This window comes from Calypte anna, chromosome Z, assembly GCF_003957555.1.
Source record: "Calypte anna isolate BGI_N300 chromosome Z, bCalAnn1_v1.p, whole genome shotgun sequence".
Classification (NCBI taxonomy): Eukaryota; Metazoa; Chordata; class Aves; order Apodiformes; family Trochilidae; genus Calypte; species Calypte anna.
In genome coordinates, this window is record NC_044274.1 from 14,150,612 (window position 1) to 14,176,595 (window position 25,984).

Here is a 25,984-nt window from a genome sequence, read left to right on the forward strand (position 1 = left end):
TAATGGAAACTCTCCCAAAGGCAGAAATGGCTTTTCAGACCAGCAGGAAAGAGAGGACTTGCATATAAAACTAGAGTAGGAGGAAAGGAGACAAGAAGTCCAGGTGGAAAAAGTTCACAGGGGGCTCTGAAGAGGATCATGGAGAATGGGAGTTCAAGGTACAAGAAATGTTAAAGCCATGACATGATGATGGGGACAGGACAGAGAGATTAAGCAGAAGCATCTGTTCAATGAATGGATGATGATGAGGCAAGAAGCAGGCAAGGTTTATGGCACCTCAAGATTTTGGGCAGTTTACTGGGCCTGGTGCAAGATTAATCCTGTTTTTAAAATGTGTGATTAATCCAGCTTTGGTCCTGGCCAAAGCTCTGAGAGCCTGTGAAGTCTTAGGCACAGTCAACAAGTTTTTTTTTTAAAAGTTCTCAAGTTGCTTTCAACTGAAAAGAAAACGGCGCCATGGGTAAAAAGTGCTACTGACTTTAGATTTTGACCGCACTAATGGAATAACCACACAAACTGAAACCAAAGACTAAATGACAAGCAAGTGTGGCAGATGGTGACAATGCCACACTTCACACTTCTTCAGCTTATAACTTCCTCCTTTGGGAGAAAGTAAGTGGGAAAAAGTCTAATTTGTCTATAAATACTTTGATATGATGCAGCCTACCTCCCAAGCATAAATGCACCTGCTCAGTTTCATATACCTTTGAGCAGAATGTGTAATCTGGAAATATATTAGGAAAACATGATTCTTTCAGGAGTGATATACAATATAACTGCCCTTAAAATGTTGTGGAATCACAGTAATGAACTACTTAATTTTGTAGTGGCTCAGCATTTAAAAAGGAAGAAAAGGTACCAGTAATGTATTCTCCCTTTCCTAAGTCAAGAGTGAGCAGATACATTTTTATGCCCCATGCTGGCATTTCGGTATGTAGATCAAGAACTTATTTACAAATCCTTTCTAATTTGCACTTAGGGAAAAAAAAAAAGGCAAAGATTAGGAGGATGTAACAGTGTGGTACTTAAATTTTCTCCTCACATTCTGCCCTTGATTTCTCTGCTATGATATATGGATAAGATGGGTTTTCTTTCCCCTGAACTAGAAAATAAAACAACCTATTATGTATAGTAGATTCGTATGGACTCAGTATATCAGCATTTTATATTCAAGAACACTGTCAAAGAAAACTGCAAGTATATACACTTCTGAAGCATTGTTAATTATAGAACAAAGACCTTATGTACATAAATAAACCCTGATACTTACAGATGTCTTTCTTGTGAATATCAAACCCTTTGGTAGCAAGAGTAGTTCCAGAAATGCTGTTTGTGGTTATTGTCACTGTGGTGGAGCTTTCTGGAACTGCAATCTCAATCCTTTTCTCCTTAGTTTTAAAACATACTGGAAGGGGAAAGTCACTGAAAAGACAGAGGATTAAACAGGTATTTCAGATCATAGGAAACTAAAGTAAGTTAAGTCCCATTCCTAGGACACTAGTAATACACAAAATCTCTGCACTATAAAAGAGAGCTCCATATCCAGTCTGTGAAAGAGTAAGACTTGCATGGACTTGGTAGTAGAATCAGATTAACAGGATTTCCCTGTGCACTATGTGTGTAAGGCAGCTACCTCGTTGATAAAGGAACATCTGAAAGTGCAAAAACTAAAAATTACTTTTTAAAGACACATTTCCAAATCTACAGTCACCATAAATCAATATTTAAAAATAAGAAAACAAAACCAAAAACAAAACAAAAAAACCCTGAACTCTCAAGACCCAACAATACCTTCTACCTCCCTTTGTGTTACCTCCCTCACCCTCCATTTCTTCTCAAAGTGATGGCAGGTAGGTGCAGAGTGCAGGTTCACCACCATGTGTGTTCCGATGTTAGAACAAATCCCTTAGCTCCTGCTAATATTGTTCAGCTGTGCAGTTCATAGGGAAGGAGCAGAGGGCAGGGGGGAAATACTAAGATCCCAGATGGAAATACAGCCCATGCATAGTATTTGTGCAGTGCTCAGCACAACGTGACCTGGCCTCTGTCTGGAGGTTGCAGATAGATACAGGAAACAATAATGGATGGTTCAAATCCCTTTGCTCATTATCACTGATAAGCAACAAGAAAGGCAAAAAGTTTGGAAAAATCCAGACCTTCCTCCTGGGGCAAGGATGGGAGGAAGGAAAGGAAAGCAAAGAGAACAATGCCAGACTTCCTGCTGAGGGACTGTTACTCACTTTTGAGCTGGAACAGGACTCTGGAACTCTGATCAACTGGAGTCAAGAGCTTGGGTTGAACTTTTAAGAATCATGCAAGACTCTGGGCTAGCGAAGGTCAGCTGAGACTCCAGTGCTCAGAAAGGCTATTCCTCTTCTGTGCTGAGATATTATTAGAGGATGTTTGGGCAACAGAAGAACATAACCTCTTTTCCTTAGAGAGGTCTGCACTAAGCTCAGCCCCTCAGCCTCTTTGCTTCAGGGACCCAAATCTGTTCTGCTTGGCTATGGAGAAACAGCAGCAGCTACACGGCTGTTCTTGTTTAGAGAGCAGTACCTCATGAACTCTGCACTCCTGAACTCTGGCCACAATGTCACATATATGTATTGTTTTGTACAGAAATGACAGCTGGCAGTGCAGGAGGAACAACCAGACACAGAAAATCAAACATGTAGGTGGAAATAGTGCAGCCAAGCCCTGGGACCCCAAGGACAAGTCTGGGCTGCCTGCAGAATTTACAGGAAAGAAGACAGTACAAATATCTGGATTGGGGGCAGGATCAGGATGCAGAAAGGATTTGAACTCATCCTTAGCACATGATAAATATTTGGCAAACCCATAGCATGGGGAATTGCACATGTAGTTCTCATTAGTGAAAAACACACTGAAGATTTAAGTTTTTTTAATGTTTCTCAAAAGTTGAAGTTGCAATCACTTTTGAAAGCTATTTTAATTGTGGAATAATTTTAACATTTCCTTTAATGCAATGCTCTCCAGACAACTTAAAGTTTATAAAGGTTATAATACAGTGACCAAGAGCTTTTTTCGTGTTTTTCCACATATAGATCTCAGCACTTATGTCACATATTCTACTGCTTTGGCCCATAGCATCAGGATTCACATCTTCCAACTATCATTTCCTTTTGGACTGAACCTGGTATGAAGAGGTCCCTCATGAAAACTCTGAGCTAGGGCTAGGCAACACATGGGGAAGTCTGAGTAAACGAGAGCATCTTCCAGTCCTTTGAAGACAGCAAGCAGGAGATTTTGGCAGAAGATTTGTTAGAATGAAAGAAGACTTTTGCCAGAAACCCTGCCATTGCCTGAGCTAACAGTGCCTGGAGAGAGCACCACCCCAAGAAAACTGATGGGAAGATGCTGGCAAACAATAGTATCACAAATTCCATAAGTATCAACAGAGCAACAACTGTACTTTCATCACAGTTTGGCAATTTCCAACCAGGTATGCAAGGGGACTTACTCTGTAGTGTAGCAAAAGTCAGTTTGTCCATGTCGTCCTTTAAAAGAGACATCCCAAGCACAGATCATTTTCTGTAAATTGTGTGTTACACATCGCAAATTCTTGGGGTGCCCTAGGGAACCTGAAACCATATAAGAAACACATTCACAAGCTGCAGGTCAAAAATTACCAACTATTAAATGACTGCTATTGTTCACATCTACAGCCATTCTTTTTACATTTTTATTGTGTGCATGTCTGGCCAGTATTTTAAAACTGCTGAATGATTTGTGTGCCTGGTTATGGACAGCCACAGAATGCCAGATTTCTAGAAGTACCAAAAATCTGAATTTACACTACTGTGTAATGACATAGGCAGCCGTTTCTTTCCATTCCTAGCCTAGCCTAATAAGCAGGCTTTGGGCCAATGGAAAAACCACAAGCTTTGATGATAAACTTAATGAGTTTTTTGCTCTCCTCTGTTGATGCATATGGAGGGCAATTAATGACAGAAGGGCAATTAATGATATTGTGTGAAACTGCTGCAGACAGATGACATGAACAGCAAGAAGGTAGCTCTATATGGACCTTTGCACCACGACTATCACAGTTGCATTATGGAGAATTTAACACCCAATTTTGCATTGGATTACAAGATGCCACTGGCTGCTGGAAAGCAGAGACAAGGCCTGGTAGCACCTCCATCCTCAGGATGGTGTGGGACCCCAGAAGTGACTTTTCCTACATGTATAAAAATTAAATGGTGGCAGTACAGAGGATACAAAGAAAAAGTATTACAGTGCAATAAACTCACCTATCTCTTGGCTATGTGTTAAGCTTCTTAAACATAAAACAGCTAGTGCTAAAAGGTAGCAGAGGCCTGAATTCTTCCACATTCTTTTTCTTCTTATTTTACGAACAGCAGCTTCAACCAGGAATAAAAGTCATCTTCCAACAAGCTGGTCAGTTCTAAAATTAAAAACAAAAACAAGTTTGAAATTCCAGAGCTGGTACTTCACGAATGCCAGTTTTTGTTCCATTTACTTTTCTTCTTCATTGCTGCTCCCAGCCACAGCAACTCCTTGCTGTTCTTTGTCCAGCAAGCAAATCTCTTCATTGTCCCAGCCACCCTTTGGTACATATGATTTCAAAGGTAATCTCAAGAAACATAGATATGCAAAACTCAAGTGTGCACCCACAGGCCTCCTTTGGGACTATGTGAGGCCAGAACAAGCTAGACATGGTATTGCCCTAGAATAGGTCTCTTCAACCTAGCTAACACATCAAAATTGCAAAGGGTCTCCTGCATCACGAATGGAAATGTCCCTTGCTTTTGTGTATGGGCTTAAGGGTCAGGAAAGTCCATCTCTTTTCCTCTCCCCTCTTGTCACTTTTCATGTTGTTGCTATTCAAAGCTTTGGGATGCCTGAGACATGGCAGAATCAAACTTAGGATCACTGGCTCAAACCAGTTTAGTTATAAGTATCTGAATAAAAAGAAGGGAAAAAAAAAAGAGTTACTTATCTACTGGAAGATACTTACAGCTATAAATTTTGATTTTAATGTAAACGTTATACAGAATACTACAATTACTGTGTTCTTTGAAAAGCAACAGCTTGTGTGTTTTCCAAAGATAAGTTCAACTGTTCAGAGGGATCTGGGGAATACATTCAATGCCACCTGCACATCGGCCACCATCAGTTTTTATTCTTAAACAGAAAACTGCAGGGAAGCTTATCCTGAAGCCAAGCCAATCCCCAGTGCACTGTTTCCTTGCCACATGAAAACCTGTGACTTGAGCACCCCTTGAGACTGAAACTCCCAGGTAGCAAGGAACCTTCTGGGAGTAACCAAGCTGGAACATTTTCATGGAAGAACACAGCAGAGTAAGCCTCTCCTAAAGACCAGTTTTCTAAAACTCATGTTTTGTACAGGTTACTTCTTTTAGAAGTCTCAGACTTTGTCTTAGAAGTCTCCACCAAAGTTTGTTGTACATCACTGTCAGAGTAAAAGACTTTGTCTAAAAGCCTCTGTAATTAAAAAAAAACAACCAAAATCCTTTTAAACCCCTTTCACTGATGTCTTCTTTCTTTCTGCACCACCAGGAATATGTTCCTTCATCCCTGCAATATTACTTTTTTTTTTTTTTTACTTTAAAAAAGCTGTTCTCCCTTAGGAGATAGCTGGGAATGCCTACAATGCTCTTATGACCCTCACCAATCTGCACTGTGCAAGAAGAATATCAGCACTATGTCAAATAACCCAGAGCTGATCACAAGAGGACAAACTTTGTTAAAGGCCAAATCAACAGTGCAGTTTGTCAAATCCAGGTTCAGATAAAGATGAACAGAGAATCCACCAGGACATAAAATAATCTCTGTGCTAGAAGTCTCCTACTGCATTTTGGTGTCTCTCAGCATCCTCATATCATGTTTGCCCATGTTACTAATAAAAGCCTGGAATGTTAGCTCTAGTTTTAAACTTTGCTCACTAACCTCTCCCTTCATCAAAAACATGAAGAAGACTCAGACAGACCTGGGAGTTACATTAATGAAATAACTGATTTCTATTTGCTGAGTATTTGTACATTATACCTGCTTGTGAATATTTCAGGTATTTCTTCAAAAGCTATTTCTGTTTTGCAGAAAAGTAAAAAATAATAAAATTTCAAATTTTACGTCAAATCAATTGGCAGTCCTCTATCAGCTAAGTAAAAGCCAAGGAAAGAATAGGAGCTCTCACAAAAAGTGAGAGCATTGGTACCACTTGAAGAGGAGAAAAACGGTTTTCAAAATTAATTAATCTCTTACTTTCTACAGGATTGTGCATGACCTGTTTGGTCATGCCAGGTTTATGAGGAGAATCAGCAGTACATGTGTGTATGGATCAATAAAAGCTTTTGATTTTCTGCACACTCTTTCAATACATAGCTTACTGAGTAGTCCCCCTGCTGTAGAAGTTTTATGAGTAACATCACAGCATTGGATTACAAGAAACTTGAGTAATACCAATTTCTCCTAACTCAAGCAGAGTTTTAATTTCTGTTTCAGTCTGGCACTGAAGAGAACCCATGCACTTTCACGCAGAGCATGATGAGTGTCTTGTAAAACCACAGTCTTTCGTAAGAAGCACAGACTCTGCCTCTTGTCTTCCCATACACATTTTATGGCTTGCTGAAAGTTGGCAATTTGAAGCCTCATGTCACATAATCAAATGACACTAGTGAGGAGAAAAGATACCCACTTACAGGCTTGTTTCAATTATAAAGTCACAAAATAATTGAAGTGATTTAAAAATATAATTGAAGTAAATTAAAAATAGGAAGTTCACTTTCTGTGGATCAAAGCTGCCTTTCATCGGTTCAAGACTAATTCAAACAAGGCATGGAGATTATTTTCTTTCCCTGCAGAGATATGGAAAACATCTGATCCTTTAGGCAGATTTACTCTTAAGATGGATAGGACAATACAAGAGCCAGAGATATTTATTTAGGGCAAGAGAGCTCAACATTGTCAAAGGAAGGCACAACTTTGACCAGGGCTGGCTGCAATGCAACAGAAGCAGTTGCTCCAAGTGTAAATGTCTTTACATTGTATGTCTTTATGTTCAAAAAGTTGTATGAAGGGGGACCACCCCATTCTCTCTATCATAAAGAGCAACTGCAACTAAGCAATTTTTCACAAATGTCCACAACCAATAACCAGCTCACATCCTTGGGCTAAGTGTTCATATCACTTCACTGGCACTACCAGTAGTGCTCCCAATGTACTATGCAACTACCTTTTACTCCATTTTAAGCAAATTGCTCTGTCCTATCTGTAGCAGACAAAGAACAGTTTATCCTCTACATCACAGCAACCTCTTACATAGAAGATAAGTTATACCAGGTCACTACTAGCTCCTCCTTTAAAAACTTAATTTTTTTTTTCAGTATTTCCCAGTCTCAGTTTCTAGATTTCTGATCATTCCTGGAACAAATATTTCTCTGTGGAACAAATCTGCTGCATCCTCAGCTTTGAAATATTTCTGCTCCTTGAGGCTTGAGCATTATCAAGCAAGATGATAGGTTTTCTAAGGACAGCCTATGCACAGCACATGTTTACACAGCCCATGCCATTATTTGCTTTTCTCTCAACATTCAGACCTTGTTGACTCAATCTCAGCGTGTGATCCAGCCTAATACTACTGTATAACACTGCCACGTAGCTGTTTATCTAATACTTCAAACTCCAATCTCATCCTCAAATGGACTGCAAACCTCCTGACTTAGCCTGTATATATTTGCACAGCAAATTCATCTTAAAGGCCTCGCCTGAAAATATCTCTTATTTCTGAAATTTTCAAAGAAGGAAAAAGCCTTCCATAAACCTATTCTAAGGAACATTGTGTGTGTACCCAAAAAGTATTCACATACAAATTCATGCCATACCAGCAGAAAATGTTTGACAAACCGTTCAGTATATCACTCCCAGTATTTAAGAGTACTAAAAGTAGGATTCCACAGTAATTGTTAGAAGCCACAGCATCTGACTTTTGCTAGGAGCGTAGAGGAAATGCCTTTGTGACTGTCATCAGAAAGAAGCAATTTCAAGTTGCTTTTTATAAACTAGCAAAGAAACAATTCAGATTTTTAATCACTGAAGCCAGTGGATGGTGACCAGTAGCAGCTCAATAACTGTGGTCTTTTAAATTATTTCTTGAAAAGTCTTGATGCATTCAGTGCACCCATTGGTGATCAGATAGATAAGACAGGGAATGTACCCCAAGTCAATAATGTGCACCTGGGAAAGGACCTGTGGACAGCTTTCCTTCAAAACCTTGTCAGTTGTAAAGACAGTTTAAGGTTCTGTAACAAGTTGAGACAACGAGAGCAGCACCAGCTCTTTGACAGTGACATTACCAGCCTCTTCAGACTTAACTTCTCAAAAGGAAAAAAGGAAGATAACTGATATCTCTCCTATTGAGTGTGTTTTGCTTAATTGGTTCTGTGTTTTGTTTTTTTTTTCTAGTTAGCTGACCAAATGTTCAACTCACTTTAAAGGACAGAAGTGTTTTCTCAGTCAGTTGTAACAGACTGGTTCTCTAAGCACATAAATTCTCCAAAGTTCTGTTATCCTTTTCACTTTTTTGGTCTCCAAATGTATTTCATTGTTAAGTGCTTGGAAACCACTTTGAAAACAAACAAATAACAGATTAAAAAGAAAATCTTTCTGGCTTGCTTTTTGCCTACATTCTGATCTGCCAGTCACAACCGTCCACATTTGGTTTTAAAAGAAATAACAATCTATGAACTGAGGGTAATTGGACACATTTTTAATGGCTATTTTTGTGCTTCACAAGCAGATACCTAAAAAAAAAAAACCAGTTAAAGTCAACTTACACAAAAGGTTTAGGGAAACTCTGAGTGGCAAATACTAAATGAAACCACAAAGCCAGTAAAAACTCATGTGTTAAACATAATAGAAGAAATCTGTCAAAAAATTTTCTCTAGTTACTTTTTTTTAAAATCTCCACTGTTAAAGGTATGATTATAATATTGTACCCTCTAACTGAACACTAGAAGCTGTCAAGGAAAAATATTTACTTAGCACATAACCAAAAAAATGTAGAGATGATGGCAGTCTGTATTTTTGCAATAATGAACAGCCATCATGCCAAATACAGCCAGGCAGAAATGCAGGTGCTAAGTATGTGCCTAGATGAAAACTGTATTTCTGGAAGAAAAAAATTATTCTGTTTAGCAGGTAAAGAACTCTCAATTTACTTGTCTCTGACCAAAGATACTAATTTAACCTTCAAATTGAAAGAAAGCATTCCTATATTCAGATAAAAATGCCGATATCAAATTACACATGCTACTGTTGCCAACAGAAAGATTGAAAAAAAAATCCCCTATCTGAAAGACTGCGCCAGAAATACGCATTTCTGGGAAATGAAGAAAATTGCCAATACAGCTGACAGCAAAGACAATGAACACAGAAACAGAAGATGAACTGGCTTTCTTTAGAACAGCTTTGCTGATGCCACAGCCTTCAGTCTGACTTAAAAGCTAGCTGAGTAATAAAAAAAATGGAAGGAGAATTAATAAGATTTATTCAAGAAGGTTTGGCTGTTTTTCAATAGAATACATTCCTTCATCTCCTTAAAAAATTCCCAAAGTTGTGACAAAAATCTCTCTAGTAATCCAAATGCAGGCTTCCCCTCTGTTTTATAACATGGCAGCATTCCATGTTATAAAAGATTTGCAGGACATGAATCACTAAAACTCGTTTATAATTGAAGGATGAATCCCATTGGGGAATCTGGCTTTCCCCAGTTCTGGGGAATTAATTTAAGAATATGTTATTTCTCTCTCTGAAAGCTGATAAAATAATTCAAGGTGCCTATCTACACCAAATACATTCTCATCTGAAGAAAAAAAAATAAGGAAAAGGAAACAAAGACAGGGTGTCAAGATATTATACAGTAAAGGTGCAGGAGTGCACAAGGCCAGATTTTCAGTCCTTTGAGACAAACTTTGTTTTGTTGGGTTGGCTTTTTTTTTTTTCCTGTCAAGCATAAGGAGAAAAATTTCCTCTTCATTTTTGCCTCTAGCTGCTTAACAGCAGCATCACCTCTGAGATGCTGGGTAGCCTCCATAGTTATGTTGTAGCCACCTCAGGCTGCTTCTGCTCTTGCAAGTTGAAGATGTCAGAACACACAAGCTCTACACCAGAACTGAGATACTTCAACAATTCACTTCAAAGCTCCTGCCCACTAGCAACATCTACAAAGGCTAGAAATGTTACCAAGAAGATTAAAGGTGCACCCCACCTGGAATAAATATTATAAGCAAGCTTCAAATGGATCCTGGGATTGGAAGAAAGGAAGAACTGGAAATACTGGAAAACAGGTGCAGCAGGTGGGTACTTCCAAGTAGTAGTTAGCATGAGAAGCATCCTCACCTGGCAAAGAGACAAGAGAAAACTATTTGCAAGGGATTTCCCTAACACTAGGAGCCTCTGAAGCCTAACAAAGGTAGGAACAGGTCTGGAGAACAAGTTTTGTGAAGAGTGTCTGAGGGAACTGGGGTTGCCCAGTTAGGAGAAAAGGAGGCTGAGGAGAGACTTTATCACTCTCTACAGCTACCTAGAAAGGAGATTGAAGCGAGGAGGAGATTTGTCTCTTCTCCTAGGTAACCAGTGACAGGACAAGAGGAACTGGCCACAAGTTGCATCAGGGGAGGCAATTAAGCAGTACAACAAGCGGTCCAGGGAGATGGCTGAACCACTATTCCTGCAGGTGTTTTAAAAGATACATAGATGTGCTGCTTAGGAACAGTTGTGGTGCTTAGAACTGCATTTGCTAGAGTTAGGTTAATGGTTATTAAAGTTAGGTTATGGTTGGACTTGATAGTCTTAAAGATCTTTTCCAGCCCGAATGATTTTGTGATTCTGTGTCTACATACGGGACAGAGGTCAGGAAAGTATGAAGTCATTTGCTTAAGAAATGCATGAAAAAGCACAACAATGCAAGGATGATTTTACAAAAGCATCTAGAAACTGTTGGCCAGCACAGCACACAGAAATAAACACAAAGAAACTGACACTCTTAGGGCTTACCTTTAGGAAGAAAGTGAAATAGAAGCAGATTTCATATAGTTCAATCATAGCTATGGATGTAACCTTAAGAAGGACTTCAGAAGTATTATGGAAGACTCCTTCAGGTTAGTCATGTCAACCAAAAAACCCCACACCAAACAAGAAATAAAACAGGTATCTTACAGAAAGAATTGCGAAGAACAGCAGCTGGGCTGGAGAGAAAAAAGCATTACCATGATGCTAAAGTGGCAGAGCAGTCAGGCAGAACAGTGGACTGAAAGCACAAAACAGCAGTAAGACTCTATAGGAATCAATGGTTTAATTTCCCACAATGAAACCAAAACTTATCAGATTACATTTTTTGTTTTCCAAGCTACATACATCCTTTTTGCATACTCTGTCTTTTGTTCTCACTGAATTGTTCCTGTTTTCAACGATCTGAAGGCTAATTTGGAAACTGCTTGTCCTACTGGAGTAATTTCTCAATGTATTGCCCTGTATACACCATGCAAGAGAGGTCCCCAAGCCAGATGCCACATTTGATGATCTCAGAGTGACATTTTCAGAAGAACACAAAGACTTTCAAAAGAAAACTGGATGTCTAACCCCTGAATATGGAAGTCCCTGCCTGTATTAATTAGCCACCAAGCACATCCATCACTACAAGGAGCACAGCACTGCTCTCCAGATGTTAACAATAGAAACCAATCTCTTCTGAGAAGTACAAGTGAATCCTAATACTACCAAAAATAGTCTAAATATGTTTTTGGATAGCTGCAAGCCTGTTCACAATTTATTGTTCTTACATATTAGGCAAATGTTATTACAGATTGCCCCCTATGCCTTATTAGACATCAGAGAAGGCACGCTAGAGAGGCCTGGACTGCAGTCGAGTAAAGGTTGATTTCACTTTGCAACTATTTCCTCAGTGGGTTCTTTGTATCCAGCCACAGAGTCTCCTCAAGCTTTTAAGGGCATAGTCTGCTGAGACCTCACCTCCTCATTCTTAGTGAACTGAAGCTGAGCATCATGTTCAAAGGTTGTTGCAGGGCTAAGAGGACAGACAAAGCATTATCAGATAAGGCTGACTTCCTTAGGAAGTCAGCACAAATTAACAAGCACAGATTCTTCCCCCCTAGAGGTGCAGATGGAAAACACCTAATCATCTGAACAAAGAACAAAGCAGTGGGGTGAAGGTTAAGGGATACTACTAGCCGAAAGAGAAATTCTGATCTTCCAGGCTATTGTGCTGCACAGGAGAAGGAAGCAGCGTGGGCTCATTTACACAGTAGTATTTTAACCCATTCAAAAATTTTCTCGATACTTCCTATCAACAGCAAATTAATACTGCTGTAAGGATTCAACTTATGTTTTTGCCTAAATCTGATACTGTTACGCACATTTCCTGATATGATTGAATTTGGTGACCTCATGGTCAACACACTTCCTTGAATTCTTGTGCTTTGCAATGCAGCATGGAACAAGTAGACTGAGCAAAAGCACACAAATCCAATTACTTTGCATATATGAAAACCAACTCTTACAATAGACACTATGACTACCCAGTGAGCCTTTTAAATACTTAATGAATGTAAAAAGCAGAGAAACAAATACATCCACATTGCATAAAACTAAAATCAAACTAAATTATACAGAGGAGGTTTCCCACTTCTCCAGTGCTTCTTGCACTTTACGACTACATAACTGAAATGAACCACAAACTAAGAATTCCAAAGCACATTTCATTTCTGGGGAGTATAGTCAGTCTCTGTGTAGTGGTCAAGAGAGCACATCTCAGATGAAAATGTCATTTACCCTCATCATCATAGTATCACAGAATGGTTCAGGCTGAAAAGGACCTCAAAGATCACCTAGTCCCAGCCCACAGCCAGTTGTGCTTTACTTGATGTAAGGTTCAAGAGCCAGACCGTATCACTCAGACTATACAAAGAAGTCTGAAAAAAAAAATTGCTGTTGCTCGGGAGAGTCACGATATCTACAAATTCCTGTCCCCTGGAGCTAGTATGTCCTTATGAACTAATAAACAGAGATGTTGACCTTATAAATGAAAGAGGTTATTTTCCTTAATCTGGCAACATGCAAAACCTTATTTTGAACTATATGACCTTTAATCTTCTTTCCATCACAGGAAAAGCCTATTTAGTTTTATAAGAGAACACTGATAATTACTGAAGCAACTCCAAGTGTGTTTTTTTTAAACAACTGGCAATGACCTGAGGGTTGGAATTCTTCTGTTTACAATGAAACCTGTGGTATTTGAATTATTTTAAGGCACAATGAACCAAGCCCAAAGAAAGTCTGTCTTCATGTGTACAAACAGCACATAAATAGATCAAATGCTGAAATGTGGCTTTCACATTAAATAATATATTGAGAATAGCAAGCAACAGTTATGCAATATCCTTTTAGAGTGAATGTAAGGAATGAGAGTCACTTACGAGAAATAAATTGATTTTTTAGTAATCGAGGGAATGGGCAATTCCTGACACTATAGATCTATATTTTCTGATACATTCCCATAGTATTCATCTTTCTTAAGACTTTAAAAGCTCTCAAGTTTTTCCACTCTTACTAAGTACCAGACATGTCACAAGAAAACGTATTGCAGCATGTTATTATGTGTAGGCTATCCTTACACTAAGATAAACAAATGCTTTCCTCTCTGCTGCACTCCCCAGCACTCAGGTGCTGCCATTCACCTTCCAAACTACCCTCAGAAAGAATATCTTAAATACAGCATGAAATTATCAGAACAAGCCTGTTCATGCTTATTTATATAGCAGTTGGCATTTATTTCTTCCCCAGACTGTTCTAGTTATATGTTATTCCCCTCCAGATTTTCATTTATGCAAATAAATGCACAGCCTCCTTTTAAGGCAGAAAAGTGTGGGAATTAATGAATTAATCTTAAGTATACAGAAATACAAATATCGACTTCTACAATTGCTACACATCAGATCTGGTGTCTTCCCTAATTAACTTTCACAGACCCAAGAGAGACCATTGCCGGGCTATAAATAATAAATATTAACTCCTTCACTTGTGAATGCATGTACACAGGCACAGCTACTGGAAACCAAAACCCTCCCACCCACACGCCTGCTAATGGTACTGGTACCCTCTCTTTCTCTTGCCGATCACAGCCTCCATCAGAGCCATGGACCCAAAGGCCATGCTGGCACACCTAACCCAGCTGCCTGATGCTAACACTACTGCCCCTGGTCCACTCTGCTCCTCCTGCAAAGGTCTTCAGGTCCCTTGCAAGGGACTTAACAGTCCACTTGCCAATTAGATCTCACAGGAGCACAGCTGGAAGTCCAGTGCCTCAACATGAACCGATTCATTTGTGTTACCCTTTCTACCCCTCTAATAGACTTTGACACTACTGAACTAGAGACAGCTTCACCAACCTAATTTTAGTGTTATCCCATGTTATGCACAGGTCTGCAATCACTTCCTCAGCTGTACTGCTCTAATTGCAATCACTGACCGCAATGCCAAAGGCACAAGATGCAGTTGTATCACAATTAAAATAACACCTGGTTTTCAATCTCAAGTAATTTAGGACAAATATTCAGTTTAGGCAGGACATTGTTTTTAAAAAAAATTATTAAATGTTTAAATTTTGTTTTCAGTTTCTCCTAAATGACTCTGATTCAAACAAACAAACAAAAAAAAAAAGCAAAAAAGACGCTAAAAAATCCTATATTTATTCTGGATAATCTAAATGAGAAGTTCACTACTTCTCTGTTGGTTGGATTTATTTTTCTTAGAAAGTTTCTTCATTTTGCACAATGTCAACAAACTAGTAGCTCTAAAGCTGTTTCTGGAGGGTCTCAGAATGGAAAACACTGCTATCAGTTACTCTGCAGGGGGATGAAACACCTGAGTAAACTATCATGAAAATAAATCTCAACAAAAGGAGAAAAAGAAAGCAGAGATGAACATCTTAAAATAATATACAAGATGGGTAGGAACCATATGTATAATTTTTATTTCTGTTAAATAAATCAATGCTTATCTGTCATTCCTTACAGAACTTAGCAAGAGCAGTGAATTGACTCGCTGTAAATAATCCATCAGCAAGTGCTGAGGCAGCAGTGTCTCTAAGGCTAATGATGCCACACCTCATTTAAAACTGAAAGCAGCTTTTAGAAAATTGAGACTACTACTGATAGGGCATACAGTGAGTCTGTTCCATAAGTCTCTCCTGACCTATCTCACACTTAGAGTAAGAATACAAACCAGAAACCTTCAAAGCCACAACTGCACTTTACCTGACATTTTCACATAATTTTCCCATGACCATTGATACATTTGTAACTTTCATCTGCCCCATCCCTCAATGCTCCCTTAAAAAAAAAAATATTCTCCTGAAGATCTCTTTTCTTTCTCATCTCAAGGGTGACTATAAAAAAGGGCTGTGGAAAGGGAAAAATGACCTTGGATTTTATACACACAAGTCATTCCAGCTTTGCTATCTTTGTTTAACAGGGCTCTTCCTTCCTGCTATTATTAGCAAATCTCATGGTCTACTTCTCTGCACTGAGCTGGTCAGATGATGTACAAAAGAAGGATTTCTTACTTACTAGCTTCTGTCACCAATAAATCCTATATACCTACACACTGGAATGGAAAAATCTCTTCCCACGGAAGGCTCATCTCATTTTTCATGCATTGTTGCTGATATGTTTAACTTTTTTGTTTCACGACTCAGCAATGAAGCAGCTATTGTTTCCAAAGTGCTGAGCAAGTCCAACTGTGGGAACAAGAGACGTGCGACAATTCTAAATGATCCCTCTGGTGACTAAAGACTGAGGTGCACAGGGAGAGAAGGCATGAACAAGGGAAAACCTGACTGCAGAGAACAGGGAGTTAACTGGACGACTTACCTTTCAGTGAAGTTACATGAACGACATGTTCTGCTTCAAATTATCTTCTTTTCCATTATTGTATTATTTAGGAAAATTTCTGCTTTTTATGCAGCTAATCAGGTCCTTCCAGATACACAGTGCATGACTCACAAGGCCAAGCATGTACTTAGCTTACCCATCTAATTCCAGAGACCTATGAAACCACTAATGTCGATTTCACTGTATGAAACACTGACCTCTGTTTTTCTTGCATTTGTGATATCCTCTTCACAGTCCCACTGTGAATTAAGTCATTAGAACCCAAACAGCATTTAATAATAACACTGCCTCAAACATCTTTGGAAAGTGCTCTATTTTTTCCCATTTCTGCAATTTTCCATAATAAAGAGCTATACATTGGATCTGTTCAAGAATTGTTTTTGTAAACCATATTTAGAAGCCATAAATATTTGACTTAGAATAATATATACAGCAAGTTTTTGTCAGCTGCAGCGGAGGAGATCAGAGGTAGGAATACATATTAGAAATCCTAGTTAAAAGTACCTTTTTTTGCCAAATAAGACTTACAAAAAACACAGCCATAATTGACTGTCATTAAACATGGTAAAAAATAATGGACAGAACTTCAAAAGATCATCTGGAAGCAATTATTACCAATACCTTTTAAATTTTTATTAATCAGTATATTGAGTATCTGGGTTTAGCAGTATCTTATTAATTCTACTTCCCAAGTCTCATGAAACAAGCAGCTAAATGTCATCAGAGATCACCTGTGCCCTCTGACAAAAAGGTATTTGAAAGCCACAGAGTCCTGCTCACAACTAACCAACAGCTGATTTATGCAAGATAATAAGCCTCATTAACCACATATATACACATAATACTCCTGAGTTTGCAAACACATAAGCATATGACTAATTCTGCCTTATGAATAAAGGTATGCATACACTTACATTTTGGCAGAAGCCCAGCTACAGGAGCCTGTGACAGGCTTGGTCCTTAGTCTTCAGTATGGGAGAGCCAAGTGCTGAACAGAGCAGTCACATTAGGTACCTGAAATGAAAAGATTCATGTATAGTCCATCAGGAAGAATGCCATGCTATAGGAGCACTCAGAAAAGATGTGGAATTATAAATACAGCTTCTACATTTAAGAGTACTGAGAGGAGAATTAACAATATTTTGCTGAAAGCGTGTTAGTGACCTAATTCTACAGTCGGCTATTGTAACACTCAGTGCTTGCTCCCATTTCTCTGCAGTAATCACCGTCCAAACTCCATCCAGCCCAGTTACCTACTGATTAGCAAGCATGCATACAGTAGGGCAAAAGGATAACAGACAAGAATCTAACACTTTCAGGGACACATTGTTTGCATATTAACACCAGCTGCACTACTCATTAGATGAAATAAGGGGAAACAACCAGAAAACTAATCCTTTTTCAAAGTACTAGTTATCACAGATCAAGCAAATAAATACTTGAAGAGTCACTGAAAATAGAAGTCCTCACAATCTACTCTGTAGGGGTGAGGCTGCCTTACAAAAGCACCAGATCCAACAGCACATGAGAAAAACTAGCTGCTCCTTAGCAGTGGAAATGGTTTTATCCAGTACAAAGTCAATTTATACACAAAAACAAATTATTACTTACAGCAGTCTGAGTCTGAGAGATTGTCTTTTGTTGCAAAGCCTAAGACAGTGCAACTATTTGGTTCAAATAGGTTACTTGTTCATCACAGTTTTCAACTACCTACACAGCAAAAGGATTTAAACATAACCCGCAATACATCAGATGTGAGTCCATGCCATGCAACAGAACTCCACACAAAACTGAAGCTAATTAACTAAGTACTGGCAAAGCTCTTCAAGGATAGGCTGAACTGAATAAAATAAAAAATAAGATTGGATGCTTTCCTAAATAAATCTAAATATGGGCTCAGTACAAGTGTTCCAAAAGTCAAGTCTCAGGTTCACATTACACCAATACCAGACTACGTTAGCATAAATCTTGCACATTAAGAAGCATTTTAATTGTGAAGGAAGACAACAGACAATCTGATCTTTGAGATCAGATTCAAAATAAGAGTCACATGACAGCTTCCTGGATTTACATCCAGAGTGATGCTGCATTAGAAGCATAGGGCAACAGTTGATCAAAAATATATTTCAAAAATTTCTCAGCATTTTTTTAAAAAAAGTGGCCAATAGCATTTAATTTGGAGGAGAAGGCTGTTCTATATTGGGAACTGTGACAATGCTGTTCTAGCAGATGAATTATGAGTTACGTGCCTGGAGGCCTGTACACTAAACTTCTCATAGCCATGACCTTTGGAAGAGTATGGAGCAGGGGGACGGAGGGGAAAAGGAAGAGGAACAGGTAGACTCTAGGGAACAGATATTATTATACTCAGAACCTGCAGAAACCCCAGCAGAAGCAGAAGAGTTTGACTCTTATGCCAACCTCACACACACACAGTATTTCAGTGCTTGCTGCACATAACTCAAGACAACACTGAAGTCTACAATATAAAAAAAATCACATTTTTGTTTTGTTGTTTCTCTCTCTCCTCCTCTCTCTTTTTGCCTAGGATTAAACACTAAAAGCTTATCTCCTTGGATTTAGCTCCAAAGTGCCTGTAAAACCTCAGAGGTCAAACACCTCTTTTGCCGCAAGTGCTGAACTTGAGCCAAAACATGAAATACTGTGAAAATCAGTTGTAGCTGGAATAATTGTAACTTATATTCACCTTCGGGATTCAGAGTCTGCAGAAACCCCACCTATAATACTGACCACTATAATTTTCTTCTGAAGTTCATTTGATTTAAGCAGCATTTTTGCCCTGCAGTAATATTAAGACCAATTATTTGAAAAAGATATTTTGAAGCTCTGTCCTCACTGATTTTATAGTTAAGACAGGCCATTAGATCACCCAGTTCAAGAGGGGAAAATCTGTTGTCAGCCATACATACAGGCTTATATCACGTGCTGAACAGTATTGATGTCTTGGCATAAGAGCTTCTCGGTGACCACATAGGTATTGTAAGAAAGAAAGGCTGTCAGGCTAAGGCAGATACCACCCACCGACCAAAAGGCAACTGCCTATCCAGGCTATCTCCAAGATAGCCAAGCTTGCCATAGGCCATATCCACACCATCCAGAATAAATGTTTAACCATGCTACCTAGTCAACTGAGCCTGCATTTCCTCTTGGAGGGAGGTAGTTGACTTATTCAGTGAGCAAAAACTGTTCAGATGAATGGCTGAGGTCCAGAAGCAAAACATGGACCATTTCTGAAACAGTCGGACAGTATCAACAGTCTTCAACCATCCTTGTTATTTGCACTTTTATTACAACTTTAAGTAACTTACGCAATAACAACAACACTATGCAAGCAAAAGCACCGTTCCAGCACACTTTTCTGACATTATTTGTCACCCTAAAACATTGTACAAATATATTTCTTTAATTAAATTTCATGATTATGCACCACAAACTACCAGGCAACTATCACACAAACCTATCAAAGTTCAGTTGAGATTACACAGATATAACCAGGGAAAATACAGGTAAAAATACAGGTACCTGTGAAAATACAGGTACACAGCTAGCATACATATCCACCGCTATTTTAGGAATATAAGTGTATTCCAAAAGAAAGTGGTTCTGACTCCTGATCACAATGCAATAAGCTACACTGACAGAGAACATTGGCATAATGCTGCTCATCAATCTAGAAGCATAAAAAAACCAATCCCAAAACAAAACACCAGAACTATCAAAACCCTTCAATAATTATCTGATCAATGTCACTGTACCAGTGAAACTATTTGTCTGGTGAGGAAAATGCTGCAGCATAAAAGCAACACAAAGAAAGCACTATTTTAACTACTGAAGACTACAGGAAATTTCAGGAGGCCAAGGGCAGCTGAAAGGCTGTGCTCCTCAGTTGTGCTGGAAGCTGCCCCGAAATTGCTGGGTTTAGAGGTCAGAAGAGAAGCTCCACTCCCTGACAACACACAGCCCATGGGAGGAGGGAGCTGTCCTGCTCCCAAGGGCTCTCCCAACACCAATCTGGCAGCACAACCTGCCCACCCTCTGCTGTGGGCTGTGCTGTGGGTTTGGGTTTTGGCATGGTGGGAAGGCAGGCAGAAGGAGCAGGGAATTGCTACAGTGCTGTCCTTGTTTCCATGACACGTGCTTTTATAACTTGGGCTCCCTGAGGTAAAAGGCACAATTTGGACTCAGCAGCTGACAACTCAGCAGTTCTTGGCCTGTGGGATAAGGGAAAGCTGCTTCTGTTGTAGCAACAGTCTTTGACCTCGCTCCAGTGCCAGCTCCAGCTCGTGCCTGGAAAGGAGGGGAGACATATGCCCTTCAAAACTTTACACCCTGACCAACATTCATACCAATGGGTTATAAGCTATTTTTAGTTTAATCACTTTCTCCTTGCAGTGAAATTCACTCACTACTAGGAGTGATTCCAAGAGACAGCAGCAGGGAAAGGCAGACAGCAGCAAAGTGGCAGAAGCCCCTGCTGAGAGTTTCTGGTTCTTGCAGGGAGTGCAAGGACCCTGTAGATGCTCAGCAGGACGGCTCCCACAGTCTATAATTTTACAGATCGCAAATTTTCCAGAGAGGGAGGACAGCTGCAATCAGCAAAAAACTGATGGTGGGTATGAAAAACAGTCCCTGGGAATTCTACTCAGTGTCAGATCAGAACCTCCAGTTATCAGTCATTACAATTAATATCCACTAGTTTGTAAGTTAAGAAAGGAAGGTGAAGATCATGGGAACCTCTGCATTTGCCAGTGATCAGTATCCTAGCTGCCCCCCTATCCTCACAAAGGCAGGTAAGAAAAACAGCTCTGGCCATCTAGGAATTCATATAGCCCTGCCACTGCAGTGTTAATGACTCTGCAAGAGATCCACAAGGTTCTGGCAAAGATCCCTGGGGACATCCTAGAACCTATGAAAGTGGAAACCTTGATGCTTAAACCTAAACCAAACATGTTCCAAAATCCCATTTAGGTGCAGCTAAGTATTTGTGAGAGAGAGCAGTGATGATAAATTTTGTATTTAACAGCATGCAGAGATGTAGAGTCTCATTTTTGACCAGGGCACCAACACCTGCCTGATGCATAGACATTCAAGATTCCCAAAGCAATTATTTCCCTGCCTCTGTCTGAAATGTGTGCAGAAACACAGAATCAGGTTTCCCTGAAAAGGCAGTAGCCATTGCTTTTGCTTACAGATATAGTCAGAAAAATAATGCAGATGACTTCAGTAGGTGACTTTTGGCTCAGTGGCTGAAGTAACCACTGACTCAGAGAAGGGCACCATGTCCTTGTGAGACAGCACACATATGGGCTCCAGGACCTGCTCCCAAGGACTATTTATCTTTTACATATTAAACTGACACACCAATGAGACTTGGGGCATACAATCACCTGTCAAGACTTATCTAGAAATAATTTATTTTTCTTAGACAGAAATTTGATGCCAAACAGTAAAAATGATTCATAACTAAATCTTAGGGAAAAAGATGCACTAAAAGATGAGATCAGTTCAATTAATTGTAGCTAATGATAGAAACAGGAGTAAGTGTTACTTTCACACTTGTTCTCCATGCCCTCAGGTACACAAATTTACGTGTAACTCACAAGCAACAGTGTCCTCTCTCAAAAAAACATCACCATCTCCTTTGAGGTCTCAATGCTTCCACCTGTGCGAGTATCTTACATCCTCTTTCATCAGACCTTTCCTTCTCCTGTTATTTTACATCCCCTCACTTGAATCAACGGCATTTTAATATCAGCCTGAATCTAAGATCCCAGTGTTCCTATTGTAACTGTCCTAGATCAATATGTATTACTGAAAATGGAACAAAACTACCTCAAAGAAGTTTCCTGATTTCTAATTTCTGTTTTTCCTTCCATTATCCAAAAGCTGCCTTTTAGCAGCTTAAGTAAGACCATTACAGGATAATACAAATGATCTCTTAGAATTGTATCAGTTAATTTTTGCTTTCATCCAACCAATAAATCAACAGAACAGGAACCACTGAATTCAGCATCCTCTGCATTCCACTGAGCAGTATCACACAGCACAATTGGAAAATAACATCATTTACCTGGTCACATCATCTACTCAGTCATTTGCAGAAAAACATAATCCAACTGCATCAGCCTTGTGATGCACTGCAGTCGGCAAGATGCAGTCAGTGTTTATAAACATCCAAATTGTTTAAGATTGACAGACACTTTCTTCTTGAGCTATCTTTTAATTGTTCAGGTGGAATTCTTACTTACATAAGTAATTTTAAATACATCTTCACATAAAACACAAAACCTGTTGTCAGAGACATCCACTGGATTAAACATAATACTCACGCTCTAAGACAGGTGCTTCTAATAGATTTACAGACTGAATTCTAGTATTACCTGTGGATATTAATAAATTCAGATTTTTTTTTTACATTTACTAAAGCCCTGACCTGAAGATGTTCAAACAGATCTGAGCCACAGAGTGTAACTCACGCAGCAATGGAAGATTAAAACCCCAGGAATTCCCTGCTAAAGTAATGGCAGCAGCTTTCATACCTGTGAAACTAAGTTTCCCTCGATTTCTTGGAGAGCCTATCTACCCATACTTCTGTTCCCATGTATTCCTGACTTCCCTTTGTCAAGTCTGCAAAAATGCCCTCACCTAAAGGTTAAGTCTCTCCCTTTACCTCAGCACACCTGTAAAGGGATTTTGCATAATCTGACTCAGATAGTGCTTGCCACTGGCTGCTCTAAGTGACTAAAGCAGTATGTTTGGAGAGTGCAAAATGGAAATTCTTATCAGTAACACTGATAGAAAGTTTGAATAAGGTGGAACAGTGATAAGATGAAACGATGTAAAGGCTAAGTTAACAGAAAGTAAAATAAAAAAGAATCAGGTCATATACACTGTCCAGAAGCTCTACTCAAACCAGCTCCAAGTCAGTGTTTTTAAGCTTTCCAGTTGTGGAGTTCTGCAACATTTTTGCAGTTTAGGTATCATAGCCCTACAGCCTACTGTCTCTTCTCTGCATCCTCAGTGCACCTCCCAGAAGCAACCTGCAGACCCACACCCAGCTCATGACAGCCAACCCATGCTAAGCAATATTAACCAGCTGCAGATATGCACTACTTGTTTCATGGATCTACTTCCTGCGTTTCTTCTGTCTCTTCCATATCCTAACCCTACCCCTCATCAAACACAATTTTTGTTTTAATCTTGTTTCACATTGGGGCCCAGTCCAAGATTCTTCTATGTGCATGCTTACCTTTATCACCAAAAATGTACATAAATAAAACCTTATCTTTATCACTGAAATGATACACCATACAATAGTTGAGAAGGTAAGTCAAGTACAGACTGTTTGAAGAACACAGCATTCACACATTCTTCCCCACAGGATGTGCAAAACTTTGTATGTAAAGCACATGTGCATTGATGGATCTACATTAAACAACACACTGGCTCAGTTGGCATTGCCACAGGCTGATTTCAGAGGGAACAGAGACCTTAATCTTCCTCACAGCTACTAAAACTGCAAAGTCTGATTAACAGTTTGGATTCATTCTGTGGAGCTGAACTACGGTTTTAAGAAGAATTTAAGGAATTCTTCTACAGTGAAGAGAAAAAGGCAGAAGAGACTTCCAGGTGGTGAGATGTCAAAGGCAAGTCACACTGCCTTTATTAGGTAAGTGTAACAAACTGCGTTTCAAATACAGCAGAAAGCTACCCAATGCCATGCTCCCTTGAAGCAAATTTGACAGGACACTACCAGCTTGGTTACGGAACATGCATATTTGACTGCCTTTGCAAAGGAGATTTTTAAGTGTGACAGTCTGTCGCAAAAAAGAATCAAAGCAACAATTCCTACACAATAGTTCCCAGCCTAACTGTAGCCAGCACTAAATGATTATAGTATCCATGTAGAGATTTACTCCCATTTATAGCAAACTTCCCAGGCATCCATTACCATCCATTACAATTTAAAAAAACAACCTAACAAATAATAAATCACCAGTTCCTACCAAAGCCAACAAACAGAATGCCACCACAATATGCCCCGTATGAATTTACTTACACATGCTTAATTTTCACGAGGGACTGACGCTCTTTCCAGAACTACCTTAAAGGCTCAGAGAGATCTTTTTTAAATACTATCTCTAAACACATTAGAAATTCAGCCTCTCAAGACAGAGCCAGCGAGCCGCCACTGCGCCGCTGTCCCTGCGCAGCCAGCGTGCGGCGAGGTGCGCAGCGTGTCCGGATGCTCCTCCACCGCACAAGGGGCTTTGGATTCGCCTCCCAAGCTCCCCTTTTATTGGAAGGGTGCTAACTTATTAAAAAATAAAATAATAAAAAAAATAAAAAGCATATAACGACGCATAAATACTATTTACCCGCTAATCAGCCCTTGAACCAACCAACCTGCCGGCCAGCAGAATGAGCTGTTGACAAAACACAGCCTCTATTTAAGCCGCAGGCTCCGGGCAGCGGCCGAGGGGAGCCGCCGGTCTCCTCGCCGTGTCCCCGGGGGCCGCTGCCGCGGTCTGTGCCCGCCACGTCTGGGACCCCCCGGCGCCGCTGCCGCCGCCGCCACCACCTGTCCCCCAACCCCGGCCGAGCCCCGAGCCGCAGCGCCCGCGCCAGCAGGGAAGCAGGAGGGGGGCTTGGAAACCCCCCGCGGCCCCGACTGGTCCTGGCTCGGCTGCCAATCCCCCTTCGCCCCTCCTCGCGGGCACCTCCCCGGGGCGGGCAGAGGGAGGGATGGAGGGGGCATCTCTCATCGCGTCCTCCCCCGGGCCGCCCCCTCCCAGGTGCGAGCGGAGCCCCGCGGCGGGGCCGCCGTCGGCCTTGGCCCTGGGGCCTGGCACTCACCCGCCGCCGCCTGGCCGTGCCCTGCGGCAGCCTCATGCCGCGGGGGGTGTGCGGGGCAGCCCGCGGCGCTGTCCCGGGCGGCCCAGCTCCGGCGGGCGGCAGTGCGCAGCGCCGACAGGAAGGAGGGATGGAGCCGGGGCGGGAGAGAAGGAGGGAGGGAGGGAAGGAAGGAGGGAGGGAGGGATGGAGGAGAAGGGCTGGCGGGATGCCTGCGGGAGGAGCCTTCGTCGCGCACCGCCCGGCGCCTCCACCGCCCCCGGCACTGCCCCAGGGGCACCGACACCTCCCGCCGGGCGGCCCTGCCCGGGCCCGCTGCTCGACCGAGGTGTACCGCTGGCGGGACTGTTTTTATCGGTCCGAACAGAATTTGACGCTGGCATCGCCATTAGCGGTGAAGCCGGCGTCTAGTGTGGACCGAGTTGTTAGAGGTACCGCCGCGGCCGGTGAGGTCCCCGGTGGAGTGCTGAGAGCCTGTTGCAGATATTCTTAATAATAATCGGTGGGTTTAGGCACGGGGCTGATCTCATCATAACTTCAAGTTCTTTCCGTGACACGGTCAAATATTCTCAGGAAAGTATCTTGAATATCTCCAATGCTGCTGCCCCTCCAGGGTTCAAAGCGGTGGGCCTGGCCTTCCTAACCCTGGCTTTTGTTGGTGCATTTTGCCATTTGTGTTTGCCTCTAGGTTTTTGAGGTCTGGGACATGACCTCTACATTTCTTTGAGGCCACAGCAGCTACATGCCAGCCTTTCTTTTAAGTTGAACTTGAAATCCCCACAATCCCACAGTCTCAAGAGTGAAGTAATTAAAAAAAATATATACCATGGGGCCCATAAAATCAGAAGAATTGGCAAGCCTGTGGCTCCTCTTGTGTTCCCCAGTAAACCACAGCAGAATGGGAAGAAAAAGTAACTCATCAGTTTTCCTTGCATTTTTCTGCCTCAGTTTTCCAGCAGAGGGTTTCCAAGTTGCTGTACATTGTTTTTCTCATAATCTACTTGATAAAGAGCTGCAAATACTTGTATGAAGGTCCTGGGCCAGCCCAGTGTTGCATCTTTGCTAAGCAGATGATTTCAGGTCCCAACAGTCTTTGGCCACCCTGCATGTACCGTGCTACAGGCTGCTTTGTAGAG

General features: G+C 40.7%; 1 protein-coding gene across 3 annotated transcripts in view; it reads right to left on the minus strand.

Moving 5' to 3' along the window:
• The window catches only part of LIFR (LIF receptor subunit alpha), a 54,178-nt gene extending 29,191 nt beyond the window's left edge, over positions 1-24,987 (minus strand). Inside the window, exons 1-5 of one of the 3 annotated variants that reach the window (XM_030466816.1) lie at positions 24,852-24,987; positions 16,889-16,988; positions 4,275-4,429; positions 3,482-3,602; positions 1,271-1,422 (exon numbers count right to left, since the gene is read on the minus strand). In XM_030466816.1, the coding sequence (XP_030322676.1) occupies positions 1,271-1,422; positions 3,482-3,602; positions 4,275-4,356 (355 nt within the window). In that variant the 5' untranslated portion in view covers positions 4,357-4,429; positions 16,889-16,988; positions 24,852-24,987. Of the gene's footprint in view, positions 1-1,270; positions 1,423-3,481; positions 3,603-4,274; positions 4,430-16,888; positions 16,989-24,373; positions 24,579-24,851 lie in introns of those variants that run through there. The other 2 variants (XM_030466817.1, XM_030466818.1) reach the window with 2 other exon arrangements.
• Positions 24,988-25,984: the final 997 nt, after the last annotated feature.